Source organism: Vollenhovia emeryi, unplaced genomic scaffold (genome assembly GCF_000949405.1).
Source record: "Vollenhovia emeryi isolate VEMERY1.0 unplaced genomic scaffold, V.emery_V1.0 DF939187.1, whole genome shotgun sequence".
Classification (NCBI taxonomy): domain Eukaryota; kingdom Metazoa; phylum Arthropoda; class Insecta; order Hymenoptera; family Formicidae; genus Vollenhovia; species Vollenhovia emeryi.
Genome location: NW_011967179.1, coordinates 1,015,672 through 1,041,415, shown reverse-complemented (window position 1 = coordinate 1,041,415; position 25,744 = coordinate 1,015,672). Strand labels below are relative to the sequence as shown.

At 45.7% G+C, this 25,744-nt stretch overlaps 1 protein-coding gene across 4 annotated transcripts in view; it reads left to right on the top strand.

The window, feature by feature from the left end:
• The window catches only part of LOC105562509 (ras-responsive element-binding protein 1), a 139,047-nt gene extending 114,949 nt beyond the window's left edge, over positions 1–24,098 (top strand). For 2 of the 4 annotated variants that reach the window (XM_012013413.1, XM_012013412.1), the window contains exons 4-6: positions 15,252–15,328; positions 15,954–20,417; positions 20,590–24,098. In XM_012013413.1, coding sequence (XP_011868803.1) covers positions 15,252–15,328; positions 15,954–20,417; positions 20,590–21,186 — 5,138 coding nt within the window. In that variant the 3' untranslated portion in view covers positions 21,187–24,098. Of the gene's footprint in view, positions 1–1,686; positions 2,232–15,251; positions 15,329–15,953; positions 20,426–20,589 lie in introns of those variants that run through there. The other 2 variants (XM_012013414.1, XM_012013415.1) reach the window with 2 other exon arrangements.
• Positions 24,099–25,744: the final 1,646 nt, after the last annotated feature.

Genomic DNA, 25,744 nt, shown 5'->3' with positions numbered 1-25,744 from the left:
TTGCAAATGAACAGAAATAGTTTTTTAATAAAACTCTTGCATACATTTTTACACTAATTTCATTAATGTCAAAGACGTGTGGTTCAAGAAAGCACCTTTATCACTGACCATTTTGCCATCCCTGAGCGCGCGAAATTCTAGCTTTGCTATTCGAGATGTTTAAACTGTTCCCATTTGAAAACTATTATAGCCTCGACTTTTTCGTATTAGAATTTTCGTCTCAAAATGTTACAAAGTACTTGTCATTAAAATATTTATCGCCAGTTTAGGTACACCCTGTATATTTACAAACAGTAGAAATAAATCGCCGGTAGTTGAAGCGCTAAATTCCAGGGGACTTTGAAGCGCACAGTTCGAAGTGATTAATTAACAATTGTCACACGTGCGACAATAAAGGATATTTTCCCGTGGCCAGTTGTCTCGGATTACTTAACCTAATTATACATATATTTACAAATAGTGGAAATGAATCTTCGGTAGTTGAAGCGCTAAATTCCAGGGAAACTGCAGCGCACGGTTCGAAGTGATTAATGAACAATTAGGTCGAGTGATCCGACACAACTGGCCACAGGAAAATATCCTCTATTGTCACACGCGTGGGACTCAACCTAATTATAGATTTATAATACAAATGGTAGAAATGAATCGCCGGTAGTTGAAGCGCAAAATTCGAGGGGAGGTTGAAGCGCACAGTGTTCGAAGCCATCGCGCGAAACATTCCATTTTCCGGACAGTCAAGCGCAAATTAATTAACAAAGTTAATCGGCGCACCTTTCCCTCGCGATTTTATTTCGCACTGAACGGCAGAGCCGTGTCATTGGCTGTGTTCTCCAGAAGTTAGCGCTTAATAAGCGCTTTATGCTGATTGGATAGATCTAGAAGAATAGCTCTATTTCAGCACAGATCTGAAAGTATAATCCAATGAGCGCAAAGCGCTTAGCAAGCGCTAACTTCTGCTGGACACAGGCAATGCTCCGGGTAAAATACTCCCGAGGACTCGTAACGAACGCGCTGTGCCCGGGCGTATACCTGCATGGACCGGCGCGAACATCTAGAGGGAATAATAAGAAGGGGGGGGGGGGTGAAAAACCGTAAGAGAGAAAAGAAGCGGAGCCGCGTCGTTTTTCCCGTCCAAGAATTGCCATTGGGACGCCCATGTACCCGCGAAGGAACGCGCGCTTGCTGGCGGGGCACGGCAGGCCGGCGCGGCAGGTAGAGAGGACGAAGAGGGAAGCCAGGCGAGTGGGGATGACCGCAAGAGCGCCGCGAGAGGAGAGGAGAGGAACGGAGCCGCGCGGGCGAGCGTGATCGAGCGAGAGGGAAGCGGCGCCGCGGGAGGGGGAGCGGCCGGAGCGGACCAATCGCAGGGAGGGATGATGCGCGGTACCCCGGCCCCGGCGCGAGAGAATCGCCCGGAGTCAAGAGGCACTGCTGCGCGGTGAGTCGGCCCGTCGCGACCCATTCTCATGGATCTCGCGGTCCTCTCTTCTCGCCGTGCCTCTTTCCCCGCCCCCCCACCACGCGCATTCGACGGAGAGGACCGCATCCCCCGCCCACCCTCTGCGCTCCTACCCCGCCGCCGCTGCCCCCGCCCCCGCACCCCCCGCCCCCCTGTCCCCGCTCCTTCCTCTCCGGGGGATTGCGAGGGCCTCTCCTCTCGTTTCGGGATCACCGCGCGCCCCAGACGTCGAGTCGACCGCGAGCGGTACACGCGGGTCAGTGCGCTGCTGAGCGTCGAGCGGTGACGAGCGGAATCGGGAAAGGTGAAGCGCACATCCGCCGGAGTGCGGGGCACATCTCGATCGATCGTCCGCGCCGCGAGGTCTCTCTATCTATCTGTCTACCTACCCACCTACCTATCTCTCTCCGTCTCTCTTTCTCTCGTCGGTGCGAGATCGAGGGCGATCGCGGCGGAATGATCGCGATGTGATCGCGCTCCCTCGCGGATCGTACCTCGCGCGATGCGCGATCCAAGATCGAGTTCCCATCGCCGGAGCGACAGCGGATAAATTCGGATCTCTCGATCTCTTTCCCACTCTCTCTCTCTCTCGTAACTTTCGGGATCGAGTGTGTGCGCGCCGCGGGAAATCGGCCGGAGGCCGGACTGGTGGTTTAAAAGTGCCTAAGATCAAGTCGCGTGGATGCTGGAGCGCGGCTGCTCCCCCTCGGCGGTGTGATCTCGCGCGGCTGCCGTCTCGCGGACTCCGGCATCATGGATTACTCGAAGAAAGGTACGTTCGCCGGAAACCAGCGGTTTGAGAAGCGGTGGCTCCGACAGGTCGATCTCCCCGCGCGGCCTTTTCACGCCTTTTACGCGCCGCGCCGTCGCCGTCGCGCGAACTCATCCTCGCTCCTTTCTTCCGCGCGAGGAACCGCGACCGCGGAATCGGTGTGTCAGAGAGCTATCTCACCCTTTGTGACTTTTTTTTCTTTTTTCACGGGGGTCAAGTCTCCTATCGATATTCCGCTTCGCTCGCGGCGTTCTCTCTCTCTCTGTCTCTCTCTTACACACACGTGTGCGCGGCCGCATGTCACCGTCACGTGAAATTTTGCGTATTCACGGAGAGAGATCACGCACGGTCGCGCCACGCTCAGCCACTCTCCTCGTGGCCCGGGGCGAGCGCGAACCAGGAGATTCCGCGCGCCAGGCCCGAGATAACAAGATTATATACCAATCGCATTGGTGACGCAGAAGCGACGAGGTGTCGCGCGCGAGTGCTTCCGTTCGGACACGCCGCGCCGATCATCTCCGGCAGCGGAGACTCGGCGACTCTCCGCCCGCGGCAGCCTTCGTTGCCTCCGATCGTGCTCGCCCGCGAGGAGGATCGGCCGCCTCGTTGTCGCTGGGGAACGAAAATTTATCTCGCGCTTATCGCCGCGGGCTTAAGGCCTATACCCGGGTTTATCTCGGGCTCCCGAGAAACGATCGAAGGCGCAAGATCCAACGATCCATTTCCGTCAACGTTGAGAAATCGCCCCGAGGGGGGGCGCGGGGGAAGGCGGGGTATACATTTTTCTGGGCTAATTAACCGCCGCTCGACCGCATCTCCCTTTCCCGGGAAGGAAGGATCGGTCGATCGATCGATCGATCGATCGCCGCGAGCGGCGTGTCTCGTCGATGCTCTCGACGATAATGGCAGAAAGGGGGTGGACGCGTGAATGTCAGAGGTTGCAGCGGGGTGTACACGTCGCGACACGAGGTGACGTGTCGAAATTCCAATCGTACGTGCGTATATTTAGCCGGTCCGTCGATAGCGGCAGGACAGGGAGAACTTCTACCTACCTTTCCCCCCCTCCCCTCCCTCCCTCCCTCCCCCTTGATCCCTGGGTGCACGTTGTCCCACGGTGCCGAGAGGCTGAGAAGCCCGTCCGATCCTTCCTTCCTCCCAAATGGCGCCGGGATGTCGCCGAAAGGGGCGATAATCCGAGATGAGATTCTGACGAAGACGCGAGATGCGGAAAGTGTATCTCTCGAAGGGCGACGATTTCCGCAAAAGTGGAAATGCCCGCGGTCGAAAGGGACGCGAGGTCTCTTGAAACTCTTGCGCAGGTTTACGATCCTCCCCGGGGACTTTTTTTGCATTGCCGGACGAATAATCGTAACAGGGCGTGCGTTTAAATTCTATTGGACCGGACATTGCGCCGGAATTCTGCAAATATGTTCAGAACGTTTTGTAACTTTGTTTTTTTAAAACGGTGTTACGTAAGTGCGTTTGGATTCGCGATTGACTGAAATCCATCGGCCGTAATTGGCTTCGTCGTAAACCAATTTTTCAAATTGCGGACTAAAAGCGACTGGAAACTCAACGGTGTCAACTTGCGTTGATAGTTCATTGCCATAAAAATTTCCTAGACGAGTGCGTTTTTACTCGCTCCTAATTTCGCCACGTTGGTCTTTGGATTAATTTGTGCATATACGTTTGTGTTAAAGTTAAATAACCTTTCAAGCGCGTTAGACGCGCGGATGAATGTTATCCAGAAAGAAAAAAAAAAGATTCGTTCTTCCTGACAGAGCACAAGGATTATACGAGCATGAAGCCTGGATTAGGGTGTGGTGCGGAAAGTCAACCGCTCCCTTTTTCACCCCAGCGAAGGGGCGCCCTTCGGTAGCGAGATAGATTAATTAGCGATGTTTATATTTGACAAGAAAGTGCACGCATTTATTAACTCCCGGAAGGCTCTCGCCTCGGTGACAACTTGAACGTTAAAGTTAAAGCTGTAAACGAACCCCCGATACGTATGCACAAATCGATCGTGCGGAAATAATTACGCTCGCGTGGCTTAAAATAAATCGATAATAAATGTAATCGTTACGTGGATAAATAAATTTTAATGCGCCCGAACGGTCCGGTTACGTATTCTCGTCCGTAATTTTTTATTGCTTCAAATATCGACTGATCCCTCTCGCAAGGTCGTGTCTCGGTTTTTCTGCTCAAACGCTCTTGCTCGCTTAGGACCAGAGCGTTTTAAACAGATTCAAACAGAAGAACTGGAAAGTGTTTAAAATCGAGATACGACCTTGCGAAAGAGACCAGTATCGATGTATCGCAGTCAGTTGCAACGTGTACACATACATCTCTAGACGTTTTTAGACATTTTTTAAGTCTTACTTTTCATATCAACTTGGAGACTGATTTTATCGCGGTATAATTAGTGGCGCTCAAATGAAATTGCGTCGACGTTTACTGAAAGACACTTCGCGACGATCGCCTCGGAGGCAAACTTGGCGCTCAATATTTCATTTTGTATGTATCGCGGTGATTAATAGATAGAGCTTGCTCTGTGCGAAAAATAGGACAGTGGACTTGACTCTGTGCGCGGTAAATATGGAGCAGTTAGCGGGTCCTTCTTGGAACGGCGCCATAAACTAGGACTATGCAATTTATCACGTTCGATGGAAATAGTGAGGAGCTTTGTTGTAGACCGAGTGGAAAAAAGATTCGCGCGACGCTCCAATTTCCACCCCTAAAAGTTGATTCGAGACCGAACGATGGATTAATGATGAAAATTGATATTAGAGATTGAGAGAATTAAACAACTCTCCTTGTACACGTGACACAAGATACGTTGTTAATAATGCAACAAGAATACGCGATAACGTGCAATAACAACGTGCAGATCGCATTAAAGCTCTCGCTCTCTAAATCGAGAGCTTAATATTCCTCGAATGGAAATTCCAGTATCTTCGCAACGCTTCCTGTCTCGAGCTCAAACGCGAATTCAACGGTCCATCCCTCGCTCGAAATCACCGGATTATCGTATTTCGCCGTTGGTCTCCGTCGAGGGAAGTGAATGGAAGTCTCAGCGAAAAACCCAACGCGGATGATGATCGATCTCCACCCGCGGTTAAAGATTAGACGTCCGCCAACCACACCTATCATCGCTTCCCGCCACCTCAGTCTCTCCCCCCCCCCCCCCTCAAGGCGTCGCTCTAGGATTTGCATAGGTTATTACGGCGACAATCTATAGATGTGGCGGTAGGTAGGTAGGTATGACAACCGCGCCGAGGTACATGCGGAAACACTCGGTTGGGCCACGTATACAAGGGTACTTTGCATGACATCCTTCGCGGCACCTCAAACCGTTCACCCTCGGTCGATCGAGAAATTAATGACCCGCGGCGATACATTTTTCGGAGGGGAAGTTTTTCTCTCTCTCTCTCTCTCTCTGTCTATTGCACATCGACGTGTTTGTTGTTTGTTTGCGTCGCCATCCACGGAAATGAAAATAAAAGATGTGGTTTTCATTCTTTATATTCGTCCGTGTAAAATATTTCCTTAAATATTTCTTAAGTTTAAAGTTTTCGACCTACGTCTCGGTACCCCAAGACAGAAACATAGAAATATCAATAAAATTGATAACCGAGGCGGCTAAAAATTGTGTAATAAAATCGTAAGATCGTGAATTGAATTGAGACTCAAGTTTACGTGTAGTCTAATGAACAGTTCTTCATCTTCATTTCGAAAGACTTGTGGAATTCAACGAAATGAACGAAGCTCGCGAAGTTTCGATTACTCTAACTGTCAGACGACTCCAGGAATCGCTTAAAATTAAAATGAATCGCCGAAACTGCACAAAATATATGTAATATATTTGTGTATATGAATGTCAATTGTATTTAGCTTGAATCTTGCTGTTTTTACCATCAATTCGTTTCATTTTCGCGAGTTTCATTTTCATTTAACCAATTAATGTTTCAAGTATTTTCCATTCTATCAATAACACCAATCTCTTTCGCTCTATAATAATATATAATTATATCAGATTTACTTACTTTTTAAAAGAAATTAATTCAATAAGTCTATCAATTGTACATCACATCACACAAACGAATGGAAGAGAATATTAGACAGTTATCAATTAAAATCAACACAAAGCAACGTTAGCGCTACAGTTCTGAAATGTCGACAGAATAGAATATTTATAGAAGTTCAACATATCGGTTTGAATAAATGTATTCGATTAATAAAATTTGATTTAGGCTTGAAAATGAAAAGAATTTAAGCGCGATAGGACAAAGCTAGCGTTCGTGAAAACATTTCGCTCTAACCGACGTCCATTTTTCACAAGAAATACTACAATTTCTCGCTTTAATGTCTTCGAGGAATTGCTTGGTACAATCATTGCGCTCTTCGAAAAACGCGTCCGTAGATCGATGCGCGAGTCTCGTCAATGGAATCGACAACAGAAAAACGGAAAGAAGGACAGGGAGAAGCGTAAGAGAGTAAGAGCACAGAAGATATTTTCGCGCATCAACCGGAGTAGTCGTTCGCAGGTATGAGCGAAGGGTTGCTCCGCCGCGTTACGGATGGGTAAACCCCAAGGTTGTCAGAGAGACGACTTCTCGAAACACACACTAGCCGACCGCCATCTTTGTTCCTCCCGCGTGGTGCGTGGGTGTATCCGAGCGTGGAAGAAGCGGGGATGATGAGGGAGAACTGGACAGTGGGAGGGAAGGTTGACGAAGAGGGAAAAAGGCGCCGCCGTCGGAAGAGGGAGAGAGAGAGAGAGAGAGATGATGGGGAGGTGAAAAAGGGGATACAGGACAGTAGGGTTACGAGGATAGGGTGGGAAGAGGCATGGAGGGAGAGAGGGCTGGAAGGAGAAAAGGACGAGGCGCGCAGTAGAGAGTCTGCGGCTATCTGCGGCTACGGGGCAGGCAGGAAGAAAGGCAAAGAGTAGAAAAACGCGTAGCGTGATCGTTGGAAGCGGCGAACGGATGTCGGCGGCGAGGAAGAAAATGTGAGACGGAGCGAAGGAGGGAGAGAGAAAGAGTTGAGCGGACGGGCAGGAGGAGGACGGGGAAAGAAGGAGCGGAGAGAGCACGTCCGAGCGAGATAATAGCGCCAGGGGCAGCGGAGGGTATGTCCGAATTAGCGCGACGAGGAGGCGAGACAGGCGGGGAGGCGAGCGCGAGCGAGATAAAGGCAGTGACAGCCGGGTGTGGAGGGGAAGTGTGCGCGCGATGCGGTGGAAGGGCAAAGCGTGGCAGGTGGTGATGGTGGTGGCGGGTGGTGATGGTGGTGGCGGATGGTGATGGTGGCGGCGGAGGGGAAGGAAGGAGATAAAAAAGGCTCCGGGAAAGATGAGAGGCGGCCAATGGCGGCGCGGTACGTCGGTCTCTCTCTTTCTCTCTCTCTCTCTCTCTCTCTCTCTCTCTCTCTCTCTCCCCCCCCCCTCCCTCTCTGTTCAGCTGACGTAGGCTGCTTCAGCGCAGCATCCTACGATTCGTAGGTGGCGGTTCCCAGGTTGGCGAACGGAAGTGCGCATGTACGCCCCCGAGTGTTCCCTTTTTCTCTCAAGGTTCCCCCGGCGAGGTCCCGCGAGGGTGCAATGCAGATATAGGCGTGGCGTTCTTGGTCCTCCAAGCTCGTCCCCGCGAATCCCTTGAAACCGCGACGATTACGGGACTAGCCCTTCCCGCGTCGGTTTTCTTTCGACGACTCGCCCGTGCATCCCGCTGAACTCTCCGTATCCCCCGTGTGAATCGCGAATATTAAAATCTGCCGATCCATTTTCGCGATCTTTAATTTTTTATTCAATTTTTTGAGCACTCCGTTCTGGAGCGACGTATGTGTTAGCGACATTGTCTGCTGTCTGTTTGTTGTTATATAATATTTCGTGCGTTTCCTACTTTCTCTTCTAATTTTCAATATCGAGCCGACAAAGAGGACACGAGGCACGCGATGTCCCATTAATGGCGCGCATGAAACAAACTTTTATATATTCCAGTTATATTAATACATGAGAAACGTAGATTCAACAGGATTCTACGGAAGTTTAACACGATGGAGTAAAAATCAAATTTCCTACTCACACATTTATGACGGCTCGCAGCTTTTCTAACAAGTTTTGCGTCATCTCCGAGCGAAAAATCATGCGTAAGATATTTGTGATGTTATCTACATGTTATTCAATTTAATGCGCATTTAATCCCATCGTTTAATCCTATCTTCGCGAAGATTTGCTTTACTTCTATATTCCTTTTTTTTATTACGTAAATCTGTTACGATGTGTTTACATTATCATACGATTATCTCGCGAGATATCGAACAGAATAGCAGAATGCGTTTTCGCGAGACGTAAAAGGGGAAAAAAAGATACAAATGCGAAAGGAGATAAGTAGATATTTCCTGTACCGATTCAGTCTATTAATAAACTCGATTAACGCCTTCATTCAGTTTCGTCATCTCTTTCTTGTCATCTGTATTATTAAATTATACTCAATCTTCTGAATATTTCTCAAACACGTCGGAGGAATTGCCTCGGTGAAATTTGGTATCAAGTTTCGCAATTGGAAATCTTTCCCTCCTCGTGCTTTCCATTTCTAACGATCGCGATGTGACGGGAGACTAATCGTTACGACGTTCCATGAACCAAGGAAACCGATTTCTATTCTTGCGATGCGTTTCTCGTCATTGATTCGAGCGACATTCTCTTAGCTATGCGGTCTCGTCGTATGGTCTAGCATCCCTGACATTAGATGATTAAATTTAACATTGTAAAGAATATTCTATCGATAAACGCCGCAATTTTCAATTGTTAATATCGCAACGTGTTACAAAAGCTTGAAGTATCACAAAAGTATTCGCTAGCAATTATAAAGTTGATCTTTCCTATAGTTTTTTACCCATTTACAAATTTGGGTTTACAAATCGGAAACTACTACACTGAGAAAAATTTCCATCGGATTAACCGATTAAATAGTATTTTCGATGGTTAATTTTTCCGATCACGTTTTCCGATTAAATTGTGGACACGATGAAATTTATCCGATAAAATGCAGTTACTAATGAAACTTGGTTGACGAACCGATCATATTTTTCATCGGATATACAATTTAATTGGGTATATCCGTTTGTTATTATATGTATAATTGGATTATCCGATTATATTTAATCGGACATTTTTCTCAGTGTACTACTTTCTCACAAGAACGCGATATAGTAAAATCATGAAAAGTTCAATGTTCGTAAATATAAAAATTAACTAATAAAAATTCGTATGGCTCGAATGTGACAAACACAAATTTGAAGGAATAAAGGACCAAGAGTCGTGACAGGGTGTTAGTGTCTAAATGTTTCATACTTTAAATTTATTGCGAAAAATATTACCTCACCCTGGCTGGTAATAAATTTGAATTATAAAACATTTAGACACTAACACCCTGACACGGCTCTTAGTCCTTTATTCCTTCAAATTTGTAAAAATAAATAATGCACGTAATGAGCTGAACGAACAACGCTGGACGTCAGTGCCTAAATAAAAACATAAATATATGTGTAACTTGTTAAATTGTTTAATGACAGACATTTCAACCTTTACTCTGGTCGTCGTCAGTGTACAATATTATAGAAACGAAGAAAATGAATTAATGCCGCTGATATCTTGTACGTAATTATAAAATCAGGAATATTAAAACAGAGAACATCAATAAATATCGCTGACAACTTCAACGTGATAATAAAATCGGAATGCAATATGAAAAAAAACTCAGTGCGGGATTCCTTGTGTGCCGCCTCAATACAATGGCGATGGTCGTCGTTGTTGGTTAAATTGAATAAATTCCTATGTACACTGATAAAAAAATATGTAGTATTTGAAACTAAAATTGCATAGTAAAATACTTATAGTCAGGAATATTATTTTTATAGTAATTATTACTATAATATTAGTAATAGCAGCCATGTAGACACAGTGATGCCAACTAGATACAAATTTTCTATAAAATATAAACTTCCAACTATTATTCTGTTAAAATATCCAGGCAATAAATAGTAAATTAGTTAATTATTTTCCTATAGTAAATACAATCACAATAATAGTAAAGTTAACTACATTTTTATCATCCACCTTACTAATCACACGGTAAACAAAAGTGAAGTAGTTCGGAATGTCCTCACTAGAGGGACGCGCGGTATAAGACTTTCTCGTAAGAAGAAAACCGCATAAATACGAATAAGTTTATACATTCGTATACGAATACTTATCTTTTCTTCGAAAGATGCTTTTTTGTACTATTCTTTATGAATGCAAAGTGGTGTAACAACTGAACACAGTGAAAGCAATGTACGTTGTATACAATAAAAAGCGGGGAATTATTACTTCCAATATAAATACAATTATTACTATTACATATAGCTATTTGAAATTTTACTTGTAATTGTTATTGCAATATTTATGGCACGCCTTACCAAATTAAAAGCTCGTTTTGGTTTATGACAACCATATCGTAAGTTGCATGGACCAATATTGTGTCTATGAGAACAATAATACATTGTTGGGTCCACCATAGCTTACGCAATCGGAAAAATTATAAAAATGTGTTCGGCTGCTACAACGACTATAAATTGTAGCGAGATTGTGGTAACTGCAATAATTTTTTCCTGTCAGTGTACAGTCAATATTTGAAGATTAGGGAAGCGATCCGTATCGCCCTCAGGCTTACATCACGCGTGGTTACAGTTTAATTGACAGAGTTACCGAAACGCTGATGATATAAAAAGAAATAATGATAGACGCACGCGCGCGCGTACTTTAGTAGCGGCTCAATTAAAAGTAGTTAGGACCGGTTAGGAGAGGTGAAGGAGTCATTAACGATCGGGCACGCGTCAAACCGCAGGACGAAGTTGATCGGACTCGTTTCTCCACACTTGACCAGCACGCGCGCGCGTGATTTACGCGCATGAATTAAGTGCACCTGCCGACAGGTACGCTGTATGGGCGGCCGTCGAACAGGTTTGGGACCACGCGACGTCCAGTTATGTAGCCGTTCGATCGGCGAGTAACACGTGTAACGCGATATTAAGGGGATTCAAGTGCGGCGTCACGAATCATAAATTATGATATTTCTGATATGCCTTGCGGTACATAACACATTTCTCTCAACATAGTATAGTTTTTCAACATAATTGGAGCGATCGCGACAATGACGTTAAACTGATGGAACTGAAACATCGGCCCGTAAAAATTCATATAAATGTTTCAATTGAGATCCTAGCGTGTGAACGCAATTCTATCTGTTCCCTGTTACAAACAATTAACGCGCTATTGCAAGATTACGCATAAATAGCGAGATAATTCCGGGAAGCGCGCGAATGCAGGATCGCAAATTGCTTGTCCTTCGAGTATCAAAGGTGTCGGTGCTGTATCTAATGTGATATAGCATGAAATGCACACATACATTTTTGTATGTTTTGCACAGTCATTTATTTGTTAACAAGCACTCCATTATTATTTGTTTCCAGTGATAATTCGCTGATTGATTTTATATATTCACTGCCTCCCTTAGTAATTTTGAAAATTTTATATTTATTTATTAATTTAAAAACAACACGGGGACATCTTTCTGAAAGAATTACTTCTGTAAGATTCGATTTAAAGCCTAAATAAGTTTGAGAAACAAATTAAGAAAGTTTTCTTAGACCTATCTCTTGACATTCTCTCCTTTTATTTGAAGCCCGTCCTTAATCTATTAAAGTTGTGATTCAGTAAGTTGTAATTCAGTAAGATGTATATCGCTTTGTATATCGCTCAATCTTTCTTATCACAATCTTATGATCGTTCGTCAGAAAGAAACAACCAGCGACATTTAGCTTCATCACAAGTTTGCTACGAAAACTTGCTACTTTCGATATTTCTTGGTGAATCAGGATTTCATATAAAATGTGAAGAAATGTGAATCAATTTCGGTTGCTTTCCTCTCAGAAGCCGCAAATCGACACAGGTTAACACACTCGTGCACAGTCTGCCACAGTCAAATGGTAAAGAAAAAAGATTCTATTGAAAAAGAAACGTTTCTTTCAAAACCCTGGGAGCGGATGCATTCTTCGGTCAAGAACACACTCCAGCTCTCTGCCCGAGCAGAGTCGAAGAGTATCGATTGAGTTTGAACCAAAGCTAAAATGGCAAGCGACGTGTGTCGATTTGGGTCAAAGGTGTCAACTGTGTTCTCTAAAAGGAAAACAGCTTTAATATTGAAATTAACACTTCATATCGAATTGACTCGTTATATTTCATAAGATAATTTCGTCTCTCTCTCTCTCTCTCTCCTCCTCCTCCTCCTCTTCCCTCCCTACCTTTTTTCTTTCTTCTTTTCCTTAAAATTTTCTTGGAAAATCACGGAACGCGTGAGTCAGTGCTCTCGAGATACATCTTTGAAACTGAGGCATTGTTCTCTCCCCTTCCTCTCTATCTCTCTCAATATCTCTAAGAATGTCATATCTTTAAGCTGTTTTATATCCCGATTTAGACATCATATAACAAAATGTTTTATTCTGGACAACTTTGAGATATATTGTAAGATATTGTAAAATAAAATGTAATAATATTGTAGTACGAAAGAAGAAATATAGGAAGGATAGATAGGAGCTAATTGCATATAAATCGGTATACAAATGATTTAATGTTTATACATTGTGAGATTGGATTCTAATGTGAGATAGTAGGTTGTCAACGTTCAAATTCAATCACAAATCTCTTTTTGCAACGATTACACGATCTAACAATTAATTTTTCACTAAACAGATCTCACTCCAAGGGCAATAAATTCATGGTGGAACCAACCGATGATGCCTATTAATTTAGCAGAAACTCCGCTATCTCATGTTAGGAGCCTATAATCATAATAGGGGACTTTCCTCTAATTGTAAGTATTAAATCATTAATATACCGATTTATCAGATAGCTCCAGTTTTTGTCTCGTAGTTTTCCTCTTATCAGCGTTTCCAAACAGCTCAATTGTGTGACGCGATCATTGTGACGCGGAAATATCGGAGTTCCAAATTAACTGACAATAAATATTTTTAAAACTTGTATTACATCCTGAACTATGTTATGTGTCTTAGTCAATAATGGTACAATTGATTGAATGTAAATTGATGTACATGCTCCAAAAATGTTTGTCTTATAAAAGGCAACGTTTCAGGTGTCCTTCTCAGGAAGTCTTGAAGATATCCTTGAAGATGTCCATTGAACATGGTTAATTAATGTCTGGGTTAATTCGACTGATAAGATTTATCAGACAATTAATATAAAAATATCTATATGTAGCGTCGGAAATACTCACCACTAATAGGAAATTTGTCGAAGCTTCAAGGAACTGCAATTTCCCAAAACGATACACTTGCAAAGGATATAATTTAAACTTTCTAAGTACTGAGAAGTTTTATGGCTGTAAAACACGATCACAAAGCGATTTATTAAAATCACAAAATCGATTCTTGATTATTTTAGGATTTAACGGAATATTTTGCTATCGGTGTAACGGATTAAATATAAAAAAAACGATTCGATTTTATTATTGTTCGATTATCTTATTGTAAAATAATCTCCAATTATCTTGCCACAGTCTCGTTCCATTCTGTTGTGCTATATCATAAATAATATCGTTTTACAAAAAAAATTAAATAACAGTTAAATTCCAGTCCTCCAGAAATCGACAAATATATGTACGTTGAAGCGACTGATCGAGAAATATTCTGCGCAATTAGTCGCAGATTCTCACAGTCCATTGCGTGTCCCAAATAAGGATTCTGCCTTCGAGATCTTAAGCCTACTCTGACCACTCTCTTCTCGCGTTGACGAATAATAAGAACAATTAAAATGTTTCCTCCCCGACTTTACTCCACCGCGCATTCTAAGCCTCAGCCTGATCGCTGGCCTCTCAAGATGCTCGCTACGTTCGCCAAACGCGTGTAAATAGAATGGAGACATCGGTGTGCGGTTAGAACGTCGGGCGAGAACGTTGATAAGTGTTATTGTCCCGGTTCCATCTGCGGTTCGGCCTGGGTATCAGCTTCCGGAATACTTAGTCAGATTTATGTCCTGTCCTGTGTCGCTGACACAGTTCTTTACCCAGCACGGCTAAACCGAAGACGCAACACCGGCGGATCCGGTGGTAGCTCCTGTTTATCCGCGGTTTTAAGACCAGCGCGCATCAGTTAGCGTGATACACATTCCGGCACACATGTTATCACTATACCGCGGAATAAAGTTGAATTGTGCCGTTCCCGGTAGCAGCGGGACGTTGCGACCCGAAAACAATATCTCGTGGGCCACTCGTCGTTACTTCCTTCGGTAAATCTTTTCGAAAAATTGCGATTCCATAATTTATGCCGTTGCATATGTTCGCGATCTAAGAAAAGACTCTTCGGGGCTGTGGCGACACTTTCTTTATGCCTATATATGCCTATTGTATGCTGCATACGTTTTTTCCCCGAGGCCTTTATTTGCACAAGTCAGCGCAGGTTACTGCATCACTTCGAGAAAACGAAGATAAACGAAACGGAGATAAACGACGAATTGAAGACACTGTAGTCGATTATACGCAACCGCAATATAAATTAATTGATGAGAACTGCGTGTTCTTGCGATAATTTTATGTGCCACGCAAGTTCTGTTTCTGTATCTTTCGCGTGAGCTTATAAATTCACTGCTCTTTCGTTATATCCGAAGCGTCTCGGTTTTCCTGTTTCGTCAGCAGATTTGTGGTCCAGAGAGGTCGCGCTCGCTCTGCGGGTTTTTCCGGTCTTCCTGAAATCCGTCTGAGGAACGAGTGAGAAATCACAACGTAAAGCTCGGTTTCCTCAACGACTCACGTTTAAATATTTGCAATCGACCATTTTAATAAAAGTGAATTCATATTTACTGGAAACTTGTTTTTCATATCATACGTGCTCAATTATATGCGTAATTGTTTTACGTGCAACGTTTTCGATTTACTTTAAACTGTTATATTTTATGTGTTACAGTGACTGGACCTGAGAACGGACCAGACCAGGAACAGGAAAATGAAACACAAATTGATGCTGCATCACCATCGTCAAGTGTAAGTATACGCATATATCTATTCGATATGCACAAAGTTTATAAGACAGAATTTGATACATCGCTAATAAACTTTAGAATTTTAATTGGAAAAACTCCACCATTTTTAATGAAGTTTAGTAAAATCAGTTAAATTATTGCGAACGACTCGTTAACTCACTACTAGTTAATCATATAAAGTGAAGCAACGACCGTAAGATAAACAATCAAGTAAATAGCAAGTGCCAATGAACAATCAGGCTGGACTTTTTGTAATTTTTTACGCGTGAATTAATTTCTGTATATTCTTTACTTAGGGCCAGTTTCACAAACGTCGGTTAACTGCTAACCGAAGTTAACTGATCCTCTGTCTCTTCTTAGAGAACAAGATAGAAAAAGATAGAGCGTTGACTGAATTCTGGTTAACAGTTAACCAACGTTTGTGAAACTGGCCCTTAGCGAACCACGCGATATACTTTCGGACTTAAAACGGACTTTTTGTTATCAGTTAGCTTTGTCAGAATTAAAAGATGAATTATATCGAATGAAAATATTTTTCACGATCGTTCACAACGAAACTGCGGTTATACGTGATAGTCTGCTGCATGTGTATTTTTAATATAGCATATTTTTCCCCGAAAATGTAGGTTGAGCTGTCGGAGAACGGCGCGCATCCATGCCCCACGTGTCCGTCGGTATTTTCCAGTTCCCACGAACTGACGAATCATCTGCGTGGCCACAATTCACCTCGCAGCACGGACTGCAGCGGCGAGGAGGACTACAGCTGCGGCGTATGCAATAAGGTGCTTAGCTCGGCGAGCTCGCTGGACCGGCACGTGCTGGTGCATTCGGGCGAGCGGCCGTTCAAGTGCAAGTACTGCGACATGTCGTTCACGACGAACGGCAACATGAATCGGCACGTGAGGTGCACCCATCGGATGGTGTCGCCGAACAGCTGCACGGACTCCGAGGGCAGCAGCAGCTCGGAAAGACCGGCGACGACGAGCCAGGACGAGTACAATAACAACGAGATAGCCAGGCGCAGCTCGCCAGACTTGATCGATGGTCAACAGCAACCGTCGCCCAGCAGCAACCGCGCGAACAAGCGGAAGTGCCCGGACGAGGAAGTAAGCGACATGGAGGATCAGAGGAGACACAAGATACTCCTGAACAACACCAAGATGACAATCAGGTGTCGGCCGGAGGACGAGCAGAAGGCCTTCGGCTGCTCGATCTGCAGTCAGGATTTCGCGACCAGCGCGATCCTGGAGTCCCACATGGAGCGCGTGCATCCAGGCTCGCCGGCCACGTGCGAGACCTGCAACCAATCGTTCAAGAATCATCGCGCGCTGAATCACCATCGTTCGATGAGACACTACAAGAAGAATCCGGAGGGCAACAACAGCCGCAGCCTGCGCAACAACACCGTGGACGGATTCAGGGATCTGACGTTCATCGACTTCTCGTCCATCAAGTTTCCGACGATCGCTCGGGCGATGTGCGAGCGTGAGCTGCACCGGCCGGCCTCCGGCGAGGCCAACAGGTTCCAGTGCATGAAGTGCCTGCACGCGTTCCCCTGCAGGCAAGCCCAGCTGGCTCACGAGAAGGAATGCAAGGGTCCTTACAAGAACAAGAGAAACAGCAACGACAACAACAACAACAACGACATCAGCACCAACAATAATCTCGAAGCGGAGCTGGATGATCCCAGTCCGCAGCCCGACGACCCCAAGACGAAGCGTGAGATCTTCTTCGCTGTGCTGGATCTGCAGAACAAGTCCTTGGCACACGAGATGAAGGAGCCGCGGGAACCGAGCGAGTTGAGGGAGCCGAAAGAGACCAAGGATCTAGCGGATATCCCGAGCATCCTGTCTGTCAGTCTGAATGGTCTGCAGACCTTTCCTCGGTCGGACGCGAGCACGCCCGAGAACAGCATCAAGTTCAATCCGAACGTTGGTTCTTCAGGCTCCTCGGGCACCTGTTCGTCCGAGTACAACGAAGAGGAGGCGCAGGACGCCTTCACTGCGGAATTTCGGAAAATGAAGCTGAAGGGCGAGTTCCCATGCAGATTATGCACATCCGTATTCCCCAATCTGCGGGCGCTGAAGGGGCACAATCGCGCGCATATGAACGTGGAACCGGGTATGTCGTATCCGTGCAATATGTGCCCGTACACCAGCGCCGACAAGGGGGCACTGATGAAGCATCTGAGATCGCACAACGGCGACCGTCCGTTTGAGTGCTCACTCTGCAATTATGCGTTCACTACCAAAGCAAATTGCGAGAGGCACGTGAAGAATCGTCACGGGATGATCAGCAAGGAGGACGTTAAGAACGCGCTCATCTATCATCCGAGCGAGGATTCGACGAACGAAAATGTCGAAAGGGGCTCGCCCAGAGTCGTGAGGGAAGACGTACGGAAGACGCTTATTTACCCGAACGAACGCGAGGAGATTCCTCAACAACAACAGATACATTATCCGTCCATAACGATGGATTGTAACCCCGGGCCGTCGAGCGTCCGCGCCGAGATGCTGATGAATCACTACGAGAAGTCGGACACGTTCGCTAGAGCGAAGGCTCTCAATCTCGTAAAAAGAAACGCCGACGAAGCAAATGTGTCCCACGATCTGATTGTGAAATCTAATTACTCCAAGATCGATGACGACGTCGAGTCGGGATCGTCGGACGGCAGCGTGTCTCTAGTCAGTGATACCAAAACAGATACCCACCAAAGAATTCAAGCTAGTCCGATAAACCTGACGAAGCCCTCGACAAGCTCCGGCTTGAGCTCGGGCGAGGACGGCCCGTTGGATCTGTCCATGGATGTGTTGGACTTGAGCAGAAAGCGAAAGAAAGAAAGCGAGGATTCCAGCTTACAGGAGGAGAAGCGATTCAAGAACAATCAACAGGAATTGTATGCCACGAATCCAACGCTGCTGTTGACCCAGGCCCTGCTTAACAGAGTACGCGAGAACTCACCGACAACATCACTGGAGACTCTTTACGCGAATACCATCTATCGCAACTTCGGCACATTAACTGGCGCTGGTATGATATCGCCGTATTTCCTCAGTCCTCACATGTTCGGCCAGGATTTAGCCGCGAAGGGCAGGCTGCAGAAAGAGCTGGTTAGAGGTTTGCAGTTAACCGGCGGCGGCACACTCTCGGTTGATCCGTCACTGCCCAGCACCAGTTACACGGCGTACTCGCAATCGAGGGACGCCCCGCCAACCCCGAGCGAACAGAATGCCTACGCGAATCTGATGGGCGCGCAGATGGCCAGCCAGGCCGTGCCGAGCCGCGAGAAGACAGACAGTATCCCGTCGAATGATCCCGTGAAGATGGTGCTGAAGAACGGAGTGCTGATCCCCAAGCAGAAGCAGCGCAGATACCGAACCGAGAGACCTTTCACCTGCGAGCACTGTACGGCGAGATTCACGTTGAGGAGCAACATGGAACGACACATCAAGCAACAGCATCCACAATATTGGAGCCAAAGACCCCGTGGCGGACACTCGACTAGAGGCAGACCACCCGCGAGTCATCCGACGATGGTACAGAATACTGGCCCGTCGACCTCGCAGGTGGCTCAATCGTATTCGAGTATTCTTCCGCACGTCGACGCGCCGGTGGTGACGTCGACGGACTACGGCACGCATCCCATCTCGGACCAGGTGAAGTACGCGATTCTGGCGCAACAACTGAAGGTCAACAAAATGGATGACAACGATTCGGACGACGAGATGGTGATAGACGAGGAGTCGGCCGATCGAGAGGCTCAGGAGCCGCCAGCTCAGCGCGAGTCCAGCACGAGCTTACTGAGAGACCAGTTGGAAAGCAGCGATGGTGTCAAAGATGTCGTCATAAAGAAAGAAGTGGCCGAGCCCGCGGAGGAAACCTCGGAGGAGATCCCCGACGAGCAAACCACTCGAAGTAACGTCGACGACGCCCAACCGGAAGAATCCACGACTGTTGAAGGCAAGTCAATGAGCGCTGAAGAAACGACCATGGCCGAGCCTACCGAGAGGGAGCAAGGTAAACTCGAGGACGGGACGCCCGATCTCGCGAGTGTCTCGAAGCTTCTGGACAATGCGTCTCAACAGTATCAGCAATTTCAGCCGCAATACCTGAGCGACGAGGAGGGCCCCGTTGCGTCGACCAGCGGCAACAATTCCGGTAGCGAGAAGTCAGACTCTATGAACTCACTGAACTCGGGGACCGATTCCACGCTGAACAAGAAGAAGAAGAAGAAGAAGAAGTCCGCGTACTCGATGGCGCCCAACCGCGTCATATGCCCGTACTGCCAGCGTCAGTTCCCGTGGAGCTCGTCGCTGAGACGACACATCCTCACCCACACCGGCCAGAAGCCGTATCAGTGCATCCACTGCTCGCATCACTTCACCACCAAGTCCAATTGCGACCGCCACCTGCTGAGGAAGCATAAGGCGAAGGCGAACAAGATGCGCCGCGCCAGGAACTCATCTTCGCCGGATGTCCAGGCGGTCGCCAGCAGCAGCAGCAGCAGCAACGGCAGCAACGCGTTCCCCATGAGGAACGTGCCCGAGAGGCCGTTCAAATGCCATCAGTGCCCGAGCTCGACGTTCGCCACGTTGGGCAATCTGAAGAAGCACCGGTCGAGCAAGCACCGCAAAATGGCGTCCAGGTCCGAATCCAGCGATCAGCAGAACAGCCCGCCGCAGTGCGCCACGCAAAACGACCAGAGCGATTACGAGAGCCGCTCGTCGAGCATGTCCGACAACATGGAGAGCACACCGTCCATCGCTGCAGTCGCGAAGCCGACTTCTAACGCGTCACCCTCGATAAACGACGCCACCAGGTCGCGCAAATCACCGAGATTGTCGCCGAGTCCCGGCGATGTGCCCTTCAAATGTTATCAGTGCGACAGCGGCTTCTCGGAACGCCAGGACTGCTTGGACCATATCAAGATGAATCACAAGCGCGCGTACGAGATTCTGAAGGCCAAGGGCGCCCTCGACATGGCATCTGTGAATATAGACGCTACCGAAGACCAGATATTAGCGTCGCAGCAGCATCCCAGCGACGGCGAGGAGAAGAAGGGCCGTTTTCCCGACTACAGCAACAGAAAGGTAATAAGGTATAAGGGAATTGTAAAATGATTGGATCATGCATATCGGTGGTTTGCGTAAAAAAATAAATAAGTAAGAATATCGAACCTTTCGTTTCGTTGAAGCTTTCGCTAGTTTACGTCGCTCGATTGCGATACGATCGGAGTAACCAAATTCTCTTCTCTCTCCTCAGGTTGTGTGCGCTTTCTGCATGAGACGATTCTGGTCCGCGGAGGATCTCCGGCGTCACATGAGGACCCACACGGGCGAGAGGCCCTTCGAATGCGACATCTGCACCAGGAAATTCACGCTCAAGCACAGCATGCTGCGCCACCGCAAGAAGCACGAGTCGATGGAATCCGCCATGTACGTAGGCAACAGCGGCGACGAGGAGAACTCGCCCGCGCAACCGCCGACGATAACCCCCAGGAGTCAGCAGCACTCGCCGATCTCCACCAACACCAGCAGGCCCCGCACCCAGGACAGAATCTCCCTGCCGACCGTCGCGGCAGTCGCGACGGCGGACGCGGCGCCCTGCGCTCTGATGCGGTACACTCACTATGACAACATGGCCACTCTCACCGGCAGAATGGCAAACGACGGTCCCCAGGGTGCCGCTGCCGCCCCTTTACCTTCTCCCCCGCCGCCCGCGGAGGTACCCAGCGAGAGCGGGGACAACGACCTGATCTCCAACTTGTTGGGGATACGCGAGAAAGGTTTGCTCGACAAGGTTCTTCTGAGCTCGGCGGACGACGCGGCCAAGTTGTTGGGGGTCAACCACAGCGAGTGATCAGGCAATCAATCTGGTAGAAGAGAGCCGGAGAGAGGCGGAGCGCGATCAGACACACAAATCGCGTCAACACTCGTAGCTCGGATTGGGAGTAGTTGAACGTCGAGTATAGAACTGTATTCGAGGTGTTAATTCGTATTAATCGACTAGTATTGGCATATTAAGAATAGACAAACAAGCGGAGTTGTAGTTTCCGCCCTTGTGTCATATTGTGTCGTACGAAAGATCACCAGAGAATCGAGGGTATCGTCTGATCGCATGCCACTTTCTCCTATTCGTTTGTGAGGGAAAGAGAGACCACAGAGGATACCTTTACATTATTCGTCGAATTCTTCGATTCTCCGTCTAAGGTTCACGATCGTGCCTTATACTCCTTATCGATTTGTGTGCACGTGTTCGTATAAAACACCGTAGCGTTTCAACGTTTATCTGATGAAATCAAATATATCATGCGAGCAGTAGCCGGAATGTCATTATATGTCGATATGACATTTTCTCGATTCTCAACGAGAACACACACAGAGATTGTGTCAACGAGTTTGCTTATATCGCGGAAAGTAGGTGATGCAAATGAGTCGACAGGACATTAACGCAAATCAGTTTTTAGTTTAACTTTCAACTAACGTTCTGAGTTGAACCTTTAGATCCTTCTTAATTTTTGTACGATACTTTTCAATGTACAAGGTTGTACATTGAAGTATCAGTTAAATCTTTAGATCCTTCTTTTACAATTTTAATCTTGTACGATACTTTTCAATATACAAAGTAGTAAAAAGAGGAAGCCCTCCAAAGTCACTCCTTGACTTTAAAGAAATTTAGGGGTGCAGTTTCACCAAATTCCTTTCGATTCATTTCGCGATTCGCCTATTTCTTGCATAGATATCGCTGCGGCGAAGCATTATTTGCTATCATGACGTACATTTCCTTGATCATTGAAAGAATATACGCGCTGCACGCTCCATTCGGTTCGATCAGACACGATTAAACAAAACAGTTACGTAACATGGTGCATCTTCCTCTTTTATCAACGCATCCAAATCATTCACGCTTCTGACATAAATTACTTCGTAACACCTCGAGCCTTCGTTGCGAGCAACGCGTTCTTCGTCAACTCCCCTTTGTACTGTGTGTGTACATATTTATCCTCCAGGGATTGTAACAATCTGAGTATATATATATCTTATATATATATATATATATAAGATTTGATGTGATTACGACCATATTGTTCGCAGATGCATCATGATTTCGCGGGCGCGTTAAGAGTAGTTATCAAATGCATTGTTATCAGCGACGTCATGAAATATGCATTATCGGGAGATAACACGCGTATATGTTCCGTTTGTATTCATATGTTTCACGCGCAGTATTAGACGTGCGATCGCGACGCGCGATATTCCTCAACAATCTCATTCATAATATTATATTCGATGCGGTATTCGTGCGAGGAGCCAAGGAAAAACGGGGGAAAAAAAACCGAGAAAAGAGAACCAGACTCCCTTCCCGCAAGAGAGGAAGCTGGACACGAGTTCTTCGCGACGCGGACAAGGCCGACACTGCATTTAAATCCAAAGATAAATTCATTTTACGCAATGAATTATTCTAAGTTAGCCATACGCACTAGAATCTTATTTATTGTTAGTCATGTACTTCTACGAGAGTGAGAAAAGAAACTTAATTTAGGGTGTGAATGTGACTAGCACACATTAGTCGTTAGGTCGCCATGATATACTTGGCGAACGCGGCGCGTTCTGGACTCGGGGTGTTTCGCGGCACCGTTTCCGCTGACCGCGACTTCGCGCGGGGATCTCGGGATTGATCTCGCGCGTCGGTGCGACGGGAACTTGCTCGTTCAGGGATCGCGAATAGCTACGTAATACCAATCGATTATTGTCCTACTGTTCTTTTCGACGAGACGAGACGCGGGTCTTCACACGTGACGACAGAACGACACGTGAAAGCGCGCGGAGCAATATATAGTGAAGTTTATATATCACTACCGATCAATTAGATCGGTAACTCGTCGTTGTGTGTTATGAATCCTTTAGTGTATATAGATAGCCGTTATCTTTCGCGGATGCAATTATACCAAATGATTAACTTGACTATCGGCGTAGATAGGTACTTAGATTAGATTAGATTAGAGATGGGAGTTAGACAACAGATTTAACTAGGCCAAAGGGAAGCGATTTGTATTTCCTATTCCTTCACGTCCCCTCTGTCCACCCCATCTTGTTGTTCGTTTGTGCTTTTACGCAGTCTCGTACCCGTCTCTACATCACATTTTCTCCTCGATCTCCTCCTTCCCCTCTTCACATACACACACACACACACACGCGCGCGCGCGCGCGCACACACACATACACACATATATGCGTAAATATATGATATTTATTATTTTATAACGGAGACGATTGTACATGGCTGTAACACGTTTTAGCCAAGTCCGAAACCGAGGTTGGGAATAACGTCCAACAACATCGTTCTTGATCTCGTCCCGGCGCATGTCTCTGTCGTAGGATGTTTCGCAGATTCACTCCCCGTCCATAAAGAAGAGGTCCAGTCCCTTTGCAAAAACGCGTCGCTTTCTGCGGTCGCGTAGAGAAAAGACCCAGGTCTCTCCCCCTCTGCGGGCGGACCGAATTTACAAATATCCTGCGATAGACACATAACGCGCAGACACGTTAATTAAGGCTTCTTTGCGCATACGTATGCTGTAGGCGAACGAAGGAAAGTTGTATTTATCGAAGCGAAAACGAGTCCGTTTGAAACCTCTCGTGTGACATTTTCTCCTCCCCCCGACTGTCGTGAAAATTAAGATACCAAGTAATCATTGTAGCGCACGTGTACATGAATAAGTTATATTCTCTAATTTAAACCAGGAAATAATAAACGATATGCAATGAAACCGATGCACGTTCATCTTTTATTTTCCTTTGCATATTATTAAACAATTAAACGATTCTTATCGAGCTTCTCGGTGTAATCTATATAAATGAAACTTCCTCTTTTCATATATAAATTCTTAAGCCAAATGTTCCGTAATTCGTTTCGTATAAGTTTAACTATTAATTAGACTCCGTTTCACCAATGTTGCTTAACTTTAAGGCTCCTGGACAAAATCTTATTTTTTATCTGGATGAAAAAAAACAGTCTGCATCATTTCAGTACATTTTTTAAATACTCCGGCAACTGACCTTTTCACTTGACAGCCAATACTCGGCTGTAAAATGTGGATGTAACAAGATTCCTAGCCGCGCATGCGTACTCATGACAGGTTTCTTGTTACACCCTTGATACATCCTGGTACATCTTGGAACACCCCTAAGGGGTGAACATAAACATATGTAATAAACGCTGATATTGCAAGACTCTGGCGAAAATGAAGATCGGGGCGTAAGGCAAGTGTAAGTAGACTGACAGAAAAGTAAATAAAACAGATAACATAAAAAGTTGCGAACATGAAATAAATTTTTTATATGTACGAAAAGAAGAGATGAAACATACCAAGATAAGAAATATATAATAATCTCCTTTAGTATTGCCGAATTTTCTATCAAATGTAAAAAGGAATTATTTAATTTCTCATAATCAATCTCATATCTAATGCGTACTTACGTGGCATGATTGCCCAAATCTCGTGACATGATTGACCAAACCTCGTGGGAAGATCGAGACTTCGTGGCACTTTGTATAAAACCTCGGTGTTAATGACACGCGACAGGAAAGGAAACAGAAAAATATACGATTACACGAAGTTACTATTTGTACTCGGTATTCTTTGTAAATTTATCCGATGGTATGAATTTTAATCTACAGACATCGCCGATGTACAAATTTAAACTATCAATAAGTAAATATTACAATATATAATTAAGCACGGATAAGATTAAATGATATTCAACTCTTCAATTAAACGCATTGCGATAAAATTCGACTCAAAGTTCTGCATTCTGGCCAGCATTTGTATGATTCTGTTAATAAAAGAAAAAGTTGATGATTATGTATTTCCGTTAATAAACGAAACACTTGAAAATTATACATTTTAACATCGACAACGTACAATAAACGCAACCGAGTTAATCGAGACACAATCATCCGAAAATAATGAAAAGTTCAATGTCGCACATGTATTTTCATTTATAAATTCTGAAAAATATATATAAACTAGTAGCAGTAATAAATCACCGATAAGTGCTAGTTAAAGCACTCGATTCATTATTTCGTGTATTATTTCGCGTTTTCAACCTAGAAACAACAAATTATACTCGAAGCGACGAGAGACTCAATGCGATGATACGAGATGTGTCCGAATAAGAGCACCGTTTAAAGAAGCAATTATCGCAAGAAGTAATTTCAAGTTAGCTAGCGCTTTGATTCTTGGATGTATAGATCTCATGTGTGAATTGCGCGAGATATCTATCTTGTCGGCTAACCGAGCATCGATGGCAAAATCGCGGGAATTCAGGGATGTCACTTGTCATTTTGACGTCAAAATGACAAGTTATGTCAACTGGCTACCTGGGGATCGTCTTGTACGAGAATTATTAACATTTAT